The following is a 12,355-nucleotide window of genomic DNA, read 5'->3' on the forward strand; positions in this document are numbered from 1 at the left end:
GGGTAGGACATATTTGGGGAAGGAAACAGTTTATTGGTTACTTAAAGGAATTTTGGAAGGGGATTGAGCGCTCTGACGGGATATATGTACTGCATAATGCGAGGACGCAACGATTTGGGAATATTTAGAATGCATTAATGAAACAAAGACACGTATAGATTCTACTAATTTGAGACGGACAATTACCTTTTGAAGACAACTCATGTGATAGGGCACACAGTAATCTGAGAGGAGGCGATCTCAGTCTGGTCAGATTGACCAGGCCATGAGTCTTAAGGTCAGGTGGTATGTGGTCAAAATCATAACTCGCTAAGAGGCTTGTAGTTAAGTACTGGAGGTGGGCGAGTAGATCCATGTAGTTATGGTGAATACTTGTGGTGGTGCAAAGGCTTACAGTGCCAGTATGGTGGGTATCTCTTATATATACAGGCTTGTAGCATGATTGACTACTGGTGTCAATGTAGAGCCTTGTAACATGGTTGAATACTAGTAGCTTGTAGCATTACGATGGGCCAGTGCTGTTAGTGGTGTGCTATTAGCTTGTAGCATTATCATGGGCCAGTACTGTTAGTGGGGGTAGAGAATTGCAGCATGGTTGAGTATTAGTAAGACAGCGGCTTGTGGCATCACGATGAACACTGGTGGTGGTGGTGTAGTCTTGCATAATCCCGACATTTCTGCTGGTGTTGCGTTTAGAGAGACTGGTAGTAGCAGTTGAAAGAGATGATGCGAATGAGATCCGGGAGGAAGGCTAACGGATATCAGGAACACGCCCACCGGAAGGGGCCGCACTGTCCTTGCACTCTCCTCCTCTTCCCCTCCCGAGTAATCGCACTCTCTCCTACCCCTCCCATCCCCTCGCCTGCCTGCCCCTCCTTTCCTCACGTGCTGGGTGCGGCAGTGAACCCCACACCCTCTTCTTAACATGACGGCGTGGGTAGGAGTGAGAGGCGGGAGATTATTCTCTCGAATAGTTTCTCAGGGGATCCTGTTACGTCTACAGTAGAATTGAATACCATGCTTTGTACGCCATTGCCTGTTTGTGTCTGCCTGCTTTCATACGTTATATTTCATTACGAAACATAACTTTAGTACAGTGTAACCGCTCTATATAACAGGGTTTGAGTATATTCATGGGTGCTTTACCAATGTTATTCGCATTACGTGTACTAGAAGTCACAAAATCTATTCATCGCAATTTGCTGTAATTGTATTATCCAGTGCTAGGACCACATGTTACCAATCCCTGTTAGTATTATTATCATCATCCTATTTCGCGTTATTGTGGCTCGTGTGCCACGCCAGGAAGGCCTGCGTATTCACGAAGGCAGCAACAGCTCCTCCCCCCTCATAAGTTGACGTAGGTGTTGATTTCCGACACGTGCAAATAATTATCGCTCTTTTCATCGCGGTTTACAGACCTGAAGAATTCTCTTATGTATAGGGTTTACTCACGGCCAGGGTTGATTGTTCTAGGATATTGTTGGAACCTAAGCCAGAGTGTGGTCGGAACTTGAACAAAGATGTAGTAGGTACATAGAATTAAGGTATGGTAGATGTCTACGATGAGGCTAACGATGGGAACTACAACTAAGGTATAGGTAGAACCTAATTGTACTATGATATAGCAGGAGCCAATACCAGGACACGGTAGAAGCCTGGGATTTGAATAGGGTTGGTGCCCAGGACAAGATCTATGGTTGGAGCCTGGGACAACGATATGGCTTTTTGGAAAGCCGTTTCAGATGACCCATGGCAAAGAGACGCCTCATCCTTGCTACTCCTTTCCCAGGACGAAGTGATGGTTGATCTGTGAGGACAGGTGCAAGCTGAGCCCTGGAGATCATTATAAGTAAAAAAAGATCAAATTGAAGTTAAGCTGCGGATGTGGTTTCTAGTATCAGTTACGAACTTTATTTACGGCGTTTTTTTTTTTTCGTTTAAACGTTATATAAAAGAACTTTTTTCCCGCACAACCTTCGTTGTGGTGGTAGTGTGTGAGGAGATTGGTTTGGTTCGCTAAGCCAGACACCCTCACACGTGCTGCTCCACCTCCTCACGGGTTGTTAAAGCTAATTTGCTCCTACCATCTGCTCAAGGCGATGCTCGCCTGCTGCCTACAAGCTTTCTTTGTATCTCATACCTTGTAATTTGCCTGTACTGTATCTGAGACCACGAGATGCATTTATTAAGGTCTTCTGCACCTTTGAGCTCTCTCCTAACGTCTCTCTCTCTCTCTCTCTCTCTCTCTCTCTCTCTCTCTCTCTCTCTCTCTCTCTCTCTCTTAGGGAAACCAATTTTCTGACTATCCCTTCAAGTTCCCAGTCTGATTAGTCGCAAAATGCACTTCTGTTGTCATAAAACGAGCGAACGTGTCACTAAGGCCAAAACAAGCTATTCTGGCATCTAATTATGAAAGCGTAATGATAACACAGGATACTTTAATCCCTCGTAGACACAATTAAATCAGCATTGGATGCTATAGATGCTAAAGGAAATACATGGAGATGGATAGTTAGATGGATTGTTCTTGAATCTAAAATGTGGAGATAAAGCAGGAGCGAAGTACCAAACCATATTCCCAACCATTGTCTTAGAGGTTTGGCATTCGAGTTTGATATTTGTGTTGTTGACTCAACGAGGATGTCTGGCTCCCCAGCTCAGGTTACACAGACCTGGTGGTCTTGCTGGGATGACATTCCACTCTGGTCTCTGTAGAGGAGTCGTGTAAGGTCGTGGCATGACTTGGCATACCGTCGTTGGTGTCGTTTAACCCTCCTGAAGGGGGACAGACATTTGCCGGTCGAGCCTCTCCACCCTAGCCCAACCCAAACCCACCCGCGTACGAATCCGTTAATTAGACTAAATTATTCATTTATTCTTTTTTACTGATATGACCACAATATCTGACAGGATTAGTTTGAAATAGAGATATAACGATTGATGACATGGCTCGACACCAGTAATGATTTAGAAAGTGGGTGTTGTTGTCAGGGGGCTGACATCTGACATTTGCCAATGAGTGGGTCGGGACGAGGGTGGAGCAGCAGCTGTGTAACCGAGGGTCAGGGTGGGTCGCCTGGCTCCCATGACAACTCCTGGCCCTCCATGACCACCCCCGACCCTTCCCACCCTCCTGCCTCCCCTTACTGTTGCCTCCACTCACCCCTCTGCTGTTTCCCCTCATCCCTGACTCTTGCCTGCCCTCAGTCCTCACAGCTACCTCATCTCATCTCTTACTCTTGTCTCCCCTATATCTTTCAGTGCTGCCTCCCCTCACTATAACATTTCCTGTCTGCTATCTTCCCTCACCCTCACTGCTATCCCTCTTCACCCTCTCTGCAACCTCCTCTCATCCTCACTGCTGCCTCCACTCACCCTCACTGCTCCCCCTCCTCACTCTCACTGCTGCCTCCCCTCACCGCTCCATCTCTTCATCCTCACTGCTACCTTCCCTCACCTTCACTGCTCCCCCTCCTCACCCTCACTGCTACAATATCTCCTCTCACCCTCACTGCTCCCCTCTTCACTCTCACTGCTCCCTTCCTCACCCTCATTGTTGCGTCCCCTCATCCTTCAATACTACAACCTTCACTGCTTTTTCCCCTCTTCCCCCCCCCCACGTCTGCCTACCCCTCATCCCTTACTGCTTCCTCCCCCCCTCACTCCTCACTGATGCCTCTCTTTACCCCTCAATACTGTCTTCCTTCAGCCTCCCTCAGCCCGCATCACTTACCAGTACCTCCCACACACCCTCAAGTCCAACCGTCCCCCCCATCCTCACCAACTCTCCCATGAGACTCACTTCAGCCACTCTCCTCTGTGGACGGAATTACATATATGTTTTGTGTCGCGTCATTAGTTCCCTTTTTCATATATATATATATATATATATATATATATATATATATATGTATATTATATATATATATATATATATATATATATATATATATATATATATATATATATATTGTCTCATTTTTCCGCCTTTTCCTGCGTTAGCGAGGTAGCGCTACGGAGACAAAGAAAGGCCGCATCCTTTCACATCCATTTTCTAGCTGTCATGTGTAATGCACCGAAACCACAGCTTCCTATCCACAACCAGGCCCCACAAACCTTCCCTTGGCTTCCTCCGGCCACTTCACATACCCTGCTTCAGTCATTGACAGGACATCGACCCCCGTCTACCACAGTGTTCCACTTCATCCTATCCTGCACGCCTTTCGATCCTCCTGCACGTTTAGGCCCCGAGCGCTCAAAAGCTTTTTCATTCCCTCCTTCCTTCTCGAATTCGGTGCCTCCCTTCCCCTTGTTCCCTACACTTCTGACACACATATCCTCATTGTCATCCTCCTCTAATTCTCTGAACATGTCCAGACCATTTCAGCGTATCCGCTTCAGCTCTCAGCCATACTCATCTTATTACCTCACTTCTCACTCTTTTATTACTCGATCAAACCACCACACACTACACAATGTACTAAAACATTTTATTGCCAACACCTCTACACTGCTCCGCAAATGATTCGTATATTTAAAGCAGAAACAAGTGAAAGGGGACTTGAATGCAGAGGAAAGTGGCCATGCAGAATATCATGTATTCAGTAAGCTTCTGTAGAAAGGGAGAACATTGGTCTAGATAAGTAGGTACTTGGAGGTAAAAAGGGAGAAGAAAAATTGATTTTCAGGCAAGACACAGGACTGAGAGTTATCTGAGTGTGAGGGAACAAAGGACGCTCCTCGGACGAGTTGGGTTTTCAAACTAGATGTGGGTACCTATGATAAATGGTGACCCACAGCGTTCACTATCGGTGCTACGTAAGGCTATAGCCAAGACACTGAACTTCTTGAGGTAACGTAAGGCTAGAGGAAGAATCATACACAGTCATGATATTAGCCAAGACACTGAACTTCTTAAGGTAACGTAAGGCTAGAGGAAGAATCATACACAGTCATGATATTAGCCAAGACGCTGAACTTCTTGTGGTAGTTGCCACCGAAATCCGCAACGCAAGATTTTTAACTGTGCATGATAGGAGACGCTCTTGAGAGGTTACGGCACAGAGAAAGAACGAACACTCTAATTATTGGAGGTGTCCTTTGATAATGGATAGTAGTGAGGCTAGTAGTAATGATGGTGATGTCAGCTGAGATGGTGTAGATGGTTGGAGAGGGAGCGAAGCAATTCAGGTGTGCGTGGGGATTTGCTGGTGGCTGTAATGGTTGGTGGTGGGGAATAGGGTGGTACCGTATGGATTTTTAGGGTATGCAGTCGTGATGTAGGGGATAACAGAGGTGGAGATTAGGGAAAGGGTGATTGTGGTGTGGACAGGGAACGGAAATAATGGTGGCACTCATGGTGGTGATGATGGCGAGTCTAATTCAATCCTGATAGATGGGATTGTGACTAAGCTTGTCCTGTTACAAGTGGGTGGGCGTGGGAAGTTGGATGTATCATGTTCAGAACTGGGTCCCTGACACTAGTGAGGACACTTACGTCATGCCGCCCCTGTGCCACGCCTCCCATGGACTAGGTTCACAGGGTTTCAAAGTAAACCTCATTGCTACACCGTGGTCTGTTCACCGGAAAGAAACATGGAGTAATGGTTATTTGGAGAATGTGTGGTACTCGTGGCTAATCATTGAGTATTTATTACATCCTCAGACAGAGTTGGGAAGATACAGGTGTTGAGGTAGCAGTAAGGAGGGGCTTCATTAATCCCTGTGAAGTGCAGGATGGGCACAAATTATATGACTTGACATCTGACCTTCCTCCCTTTATATCGTGTGTGGACGTGGTTATTCTAGTGGATACTTCTTGATAATTATTTCACTTAACAGTTAACAGTCCGGAGTTGGTTATGATATTAAAGATGGGTTATAAAGTACTGAAAGGATGTGGAGTATGTAATTTAGATTGAAAGCTATAACTTGGTTATTGCACTCTAACCTATATATCAATAAAATGTATAGAAAAGTTCTGGCATTTAGAATCCTGCCTTGATAATATTAGGATTGTGATGTCTCTACCAATTATTTTAATGTCATTTTTTCTTTTATCTTGAAAGCTGTTCCAAGTTGCGTATGTGTTAATCAAGATGGGAAACTCGCCACGCCCCGGCGTGTGGGTTTTGGAACGTTCAGTGGACAAAGGAGAGACCTATACACCATGGCAGTATTTTGCTGACAATGAAGGGTTTGTTGACTGATATATTTCTAGCAGTTCAAACTGTGTTATTATATACTGTATTGGCCACCAAGGATAAGTTGAAATGTATATTTTGCTGTTGATGTAAGAAAATCTCGCAACTGGTCTTCTTATCACCAACTATTGTTTATATTTATAAATTTTTTGTAGTTTCTTGTATCACTCATTCTGTATATCTATGTGTGTTTGTAATACACATTACACTACAATTCTGTTCAAGGAAATCGAATAGGTGTGAAGGAGTGCGTGGGTGATATTCATATTTACTCAACTCTCTTTTGAAGGAAAATATCTAAAGATTGTTTTAACTACCATCATTGTAATAATGCAGGCTAGAACTGTGGTGGTAATTTGTATCAAGTTAAGAGAGAGACTTACCCAGAAAGCTATGATAAACTTTAAAGTGGAAACAAGAATGGGGAACCTGAAGTTGATAGGATTAATGATAAGGGAATAGCTTTGGAGAGAGAGAGAGAGAGAGAGAGAGAGAGAGAGAGAGAGAGAGAGAGAGAGAGAGAGAGAGAGAGAGAGAGTAGGTTGGGTGTGTATTCCTGACACTAGTTTTAGGAAGCTTGACTTCCCTGAGTATCTTATCTTAGGAGGGTAGGACTGGTATAGGTAGATGCAGTCATCCACTTACCCAGGTAAGATTATCTCTCCTGTATCTTTATCTACCTTGGATCTTTCTCATTTTTTACATGTACTTCATTCCTCCCCTTGTAAACACTTCTTTTTCATTTTAATCTTTTTTACATTTATTTGCTCACCATCCTTCATTCTTGCTTTCCTGTAGCCATGCTTGGTAGGCAGATCTTCCCACTCGAACCCCTTTACATTTTGCTGTTCACACTTACTCTTCTCGTTTTCATTCTCTCATACGACATTTCATATGACAAGTTTTTCCTCTTACACGTTGTTGATTTATTTACCATAGTCATCCACAGAAGTGTTACAGTGGGAGGAATCAATGGTTTGCCATATTGATAATGGTTCTTATGTTTGGCCACATTTACGTCATAACTAATGGTCTCCAGCACATGCTACTTTCAAACTCAGTAGAGCCCAATTTATACATATTACTCTGTTTACACATGTATGCCTTTTGTCTTTTGTTATACCAGTCTCAGTCTTTTTATACGTCCTTACTATGCATTCCTTATGGTTATATTTGCTGAGGTATATCCTCCTGACCCAGCCCAATCTTTCCTTACGTCATATATTCTTTGAACAAGTAGTTGCCTGTTTTTTTCTCTCGTAATATCCAAGCCAAATTAAGAAATCTGTAGATGTGTTGGGTCAGTGATACATGGTTGAAAGTAATTGATAATGAAATATTCAATATGATTTTTTCCTGTGTAACCCATGTCTGACTTTCGAAAAAGGCAGAAATTATGCGGATAACCTGTCAATAAGCTTCCCCTTTTTCAAACCAGCATGCATTTTTGTATGTACTTTTCTCCTGCCTGTGGGCAAAACCTGAGGGATTTATTATATTCTTCACTGTTGGACCATTCAAGAACTTGCACCAGATGTATTCAAAATTATGTAAGAATATAAGTCGAATTGCGTACATCTGGGGATTGCAGCAAATTTCGTCTACCCATCTCTTTCGCAATGTGATAATTTTATTTCAGCAGAGTTAAGGTGCAGAAACTACGATTAGGTATGGTTTGTCCAAGATACTTCTTTGCAGAGTTTTAGGTTGATGAGCCCTGGCATAAAGTAATTTAGTATAATATCATTTGTTAGGGAGAAAGAAATGAAGACTAAAAAAACACTAAAACTCTTTTCTTGCAGGATTATCTTGGTTAAAAGTCAGATCAGTTGGTCCCATATTGCCATATGTTAAATATTTAGGTAGTCATTTTCTGTCTCCGTGCTACCTTACACACTAGATACCTTGTAGGAGTTATTTCGTATCTTGTTTCCTATCATGCTGTATTGGCATGGTTGCAAAAGATAACATTAGATGTAACACATGATCATATTTGCTGAATTTAGTTTTGGTAGCTGGCAGATTTTACTTACTGCTCTTTTTCTGCTCACTCTTCCTCAGTCCTTCTTTACAACCTTTTAGATTCTTTCTCTTCTCTTCATTGTCAGTCTAGATAATAGGACTATTTATATTCAGAATTTTTCTAAATACTGTATGCTACAGTTTTCCAGGTATTGGTGGCATAATTTCTTTCTTCTCCAAAAGCAATTACTTCTGGTTGTAGAGCAGTTGGTTATTATTGTCTTTGGCAATACAAAAACAAGTGGGTGTTATGATATGCTCCATCAACTTGTGCCTTCTCATGTGGTTTACACCCGCATATGTGGATACTGATGAAAATTTAGTTCATATGCCAGTTTGCTTATGTATGGCCAGTTGCTGTGAAAGAGTGGCTGTGAAAATGTCTACTATATGTAGAATTTACTTGATCTTCCAATCTGTCTACATTTTGCCAGGTGTTATGAAAGAGTGGCTGGATGGATTTCCTCAGTATTTGATATGCTATAGGTATCTCATAGGTATGGAGCACATAAAGAGGAGGTTTATCTTTTCTCCCTGGCTGCATATCTATAGCTACATTTACATCTCTGACACCTGCTCCCACCAGGAGCTTCCTCAAGGGGGTGGCCACAGCAATAGAGTCTCCATAACTAGTTAGCTTCTGTGCTTCACACTTAACAGGTCATTGACAGGGGCAACACTAGTGTGGCGAAAGCAAAGGCTCCTACCAACTGTTTCTAATGACTACTACCTAATGTTCCGACCTACTACTTCTGCCTCATGTTTCTAGAATATAAAACTTACAGGTATGATATATATGTTCCCTCTTGATCTACTAAGTTTGTAAAAGTTTGTTGATGCCCAGAATGGCTTATATTTCTTTCAGGTATAATATATATGTTCCCTCTTAATCTACTAAGTTTGTAAAAGTTTGTTGATGCCCAGAATGGCTTATATTTCTTTTCATAGTAGAAAAACAAAACATTCTTGTAAATGGTACATTATCTGAAGATGTCATTGGGACATGAATGTAGGTATATTGTAGAGAAAGCATCCGAAGGAGATCTGCACTATAAACAAGAATTAATTTATTGATCATTGCTTTTATTATTTCAGAGACTGTGAAAACTTCTTTGGGAAAGAGAGCTTAAATCCTATTACTGAAGATGATGATGTGACCTGTGTCACTCATTTTTCAAAAGTGGTACCCTTGGAAGGTGGGGAGGTAAGTCTTAAAGCTAACTGTCATGCAGTCTTACATGTATAAGGTAATATCTTAAGTGATTCAATCGGAGAATTTAGGAGAAAGGGAAACCACATAAACTCTAGGTCATGCAGTTTATTTGTAACATTCTCCTTACTACCAGCCTAATACATTATGATTATATAGGCCTAAACATATTATGTATATAACACTACTCCTTTTCAAAGAAAGAATTAATGGTTGGTTCAAGTTTTGAATAAACAAAATTTACAGTTTTATATATGGCATTGGAAAGAATAGAACATGAGAAATGTATCTCCCTAACTAAAGTTTTGAAAGGCCTGTTCACAATTTAGAAAATCTGAGGTCTAATTTTATTACAAGTTTCCTAACTCTTTTTGATCTGTGCATGATCAGACGTATCACCACCACAGTCAGTTGACACATTATGTGGATGGTGGGGAATATCATCTTTGACCTCATCACCTTGACAATCATCCACAACTGTATCAAGTTTATCATCCTGTTCTGCTGCTACATTCACCTTGTCATGTGCATGAATGATGTAATCTACTTGAACATAACTTACTGAGTTACCACATTTCACTAAATATATCGTAGATCCACATACTTTATTGATGACACCTGTTATCCATTTTGTATGTACAGTACCATGACCTTATAGCTATGTTCCTAATTCTCACCCTATCATTTACTTGAACACTCATTCACTGGAACTCTTGTCATGATACATCTTTTGTTGAGTTTGTTTCCTTGGCTTAATTAAACTTAATCGTGTTCTCAACTGTCTCTTCATCATAAACTCTGCAGGAGTACATCCTCTCACACTATGTGCTGTGGTTCTGTATCTGAGTAAGAAATTTGCTAGTCTGGGTTTCATTGATTTTCCAACAGTTCCCTGCATTGCCTGCATGGAAAGTGCTTCCTTTACAATTTTAACTGATCTCTCAACTGCACCATTAGAGGCAAGATGATAGGGTGGGGTCAGTCTATGCTTTACACAGTTGAGTTTCATGAAGTTTTTAAACTCTAATGATTGAAATGGAGAACCATTGTCAGATACTACCTCCTCTGGTATTCCATGTTCAGCAAATATGAATCTTTTCATCAATGGTGCTACCAGCATTAGTACTATACATGTGTACAGCATCAATCCACTTTAAATGATGGTCAGTTAATACCAAAAATTTGTCTGTTTCCTTGTAATGAAAGTTGATGTGTACTCTTTGGAAGGGATGGGTAGGCCATTTCCAAGTTTTCAAAGGTGTTCTGGTTGGCATACTCCTAACATTTTGACAAATAGAGCACTCATGCACCATCATATCTATTTCACCATCCAGTTTAGGCCACCATATGAAACTTCTGGTCGGTGCTTTTATAGCACATATACCTGGATGTTCAAAATGCAGTTCATTCAAAATTTGTCCCCTAAAACACTATAGAATTAACACTCATACCCCATAACACACATCCTTGTTCTACAGATAATTCATATCTCCTTAAATGGTATGGTTTAAAGTCTAAGGATGGACTTTACCATTTGGTAAACATGTGATTGTCTTGGACAATCCCTTGAGATAGGGGAGAAAGAATACTTCCCATGTATTCCCTGTGTGTCATAGAAGGCGACTAAAAGGGAAGGAAGCATGAGGCTGGAATTCCTCCCCTCTCGTTTTTTTTTAATTTTCCAAAAGAAGGAACAGAGAAGGGGGCCAGGTGAGGATATTCCCTCAAAGGCCCAGTCCTTTGTTCTTAACGCTACCTGGGTAACACGGGAAATGGCGAATAGTATGAAAGAAAGAAAGGCAGCAGGTTTGGATGGTATTGCAGTGGAAATTATTAAAAAAGGGGGTGACTGTATTATTGACTGGTTGGTAAGGTTATTTAATGTATGTATGACTCATGGTGAGGTGCCTGAGGATTGGCGGAATGCGTGCATAGTGCCATTGTACAAAGGCAAAGGGGATAAGAGTGAGTGCTCAAATTACAGAGGTATAAGTTTGTTGAGTATTCCTGGTAAATTATATGGGAGGGTATTGATTGAGAGGGTGAAGGCATGTACAGAGCATCAGATTGGGGAAGAGCAGTGTGGTTTCAGAAGTGGTAGAGGATGTGTGGATCAGGTGTTTGCTTTGAAGAATTTATGTGAGAAATACTTAGAAAAGCAAATGGATTTGTATGTAGCATTTATGGATCTGGAGAAGGCATATGATAGAGTTGATAGAGATGCTCTGTGGAAGGTATTGAGAATATATGGTGTGGGAGGCAAGTTGTTAGAAGCAGTGAAAAGTTTTTATCGAGGAGGTAAGGCATGTGTACGTGTAGGAAGAGAGGAAAGTGATTGGTTCTCAGTGAATGTAGGTTTGCGGCAGGGGTGTGTGATGTCTCCATGGTTGTTTAATTTGTTTATGGATGGGGTTGTTAGGGAGGTAAATGCAAGAGTTTTGGAAAGAGGGGCAAGTATGAAGTCTGTTGGGGATGAGAGAGCTTGGGAAGTGAGTCAGTTGTTGTTCGCTGATGATACAGCGCTGGCGGCTGATTCATGTGAGAAACTGCAGAAGCTGGTGACTGAGTTTGGTAAAGTGTGTGGAAGAAGAAAGTTAAGAGTAAATGTGAATAAGAGCAAGGTTATTAGGTACAGTAGGGTTGAGGGTCAAGTCAATTGGGAGGTGAGTTTAAATGGAGAAAAACTGGAGGAAGTGAAGTGTTTTAGATATCTGGGAGTGGATCTGGCAGCGGATGGAACCATGGAAGCGGAAGTGGATCATAGGGTGGGGGAGGGGGCGAAAATTCTGGGGGCCTTGAAGAATGTGTGGAAGTCGAGAACATTATCTCGGAAAGCAAAAATGGGTATGTTTGAAGGAATAGTGGTTCCAACAATGTTGTATGGTTGCGAGGCGTGGGCTATGGATAGAGTTGTGCG

At 41.8% G+C, this 12,355-nt stretch overlaps 1 protein-coding gene across 5 annotated transcripts in view; it reads left to right on the plus strand.

Annotated features, from left to right (window-relative positions):
* LanA (laminin subunit alpha) overlaps nt 1-12,355 on the plus strand; it is a 119,522-nt gene that overhangs the window by 4,633 nt on the left and 102,534 nt on the right. For all 5 annotated transcript variants that reach the window (XM_071681747.1, XM_071681748.1, XM_071681750.1 and 2 more), the window contains exons 3-4: nt 6,072-6,199; nt 9,324-9,432. In XM_071681747.1, the coding sequence (XP_071537848.1) occupies nt 6,072-6,199; nt 9,324-9,432 (237 nt within the window). The remainder of the gene's footprint in view (nt 1-6,071; nt 6,200-9,323; nt 9,433-12,355) is intronic.

The sequence above is a fragment of the Panulirus ornatus genome, chromosome 33, assembly GCF_036320965.1.
Source record: "Panulirus ornatus isolate Po-2019 chromosome 33, ASM3632096v1, whole genome shotgun sequence".
In the NCBI taxonomy this organism is placed as follows: domain Eukaryota; kingdom Metazoa; phylum Arthropoda; class Malacostraca; order Decapoda; family Palinuridae; genus Panulirus; species Panulirus ornatus.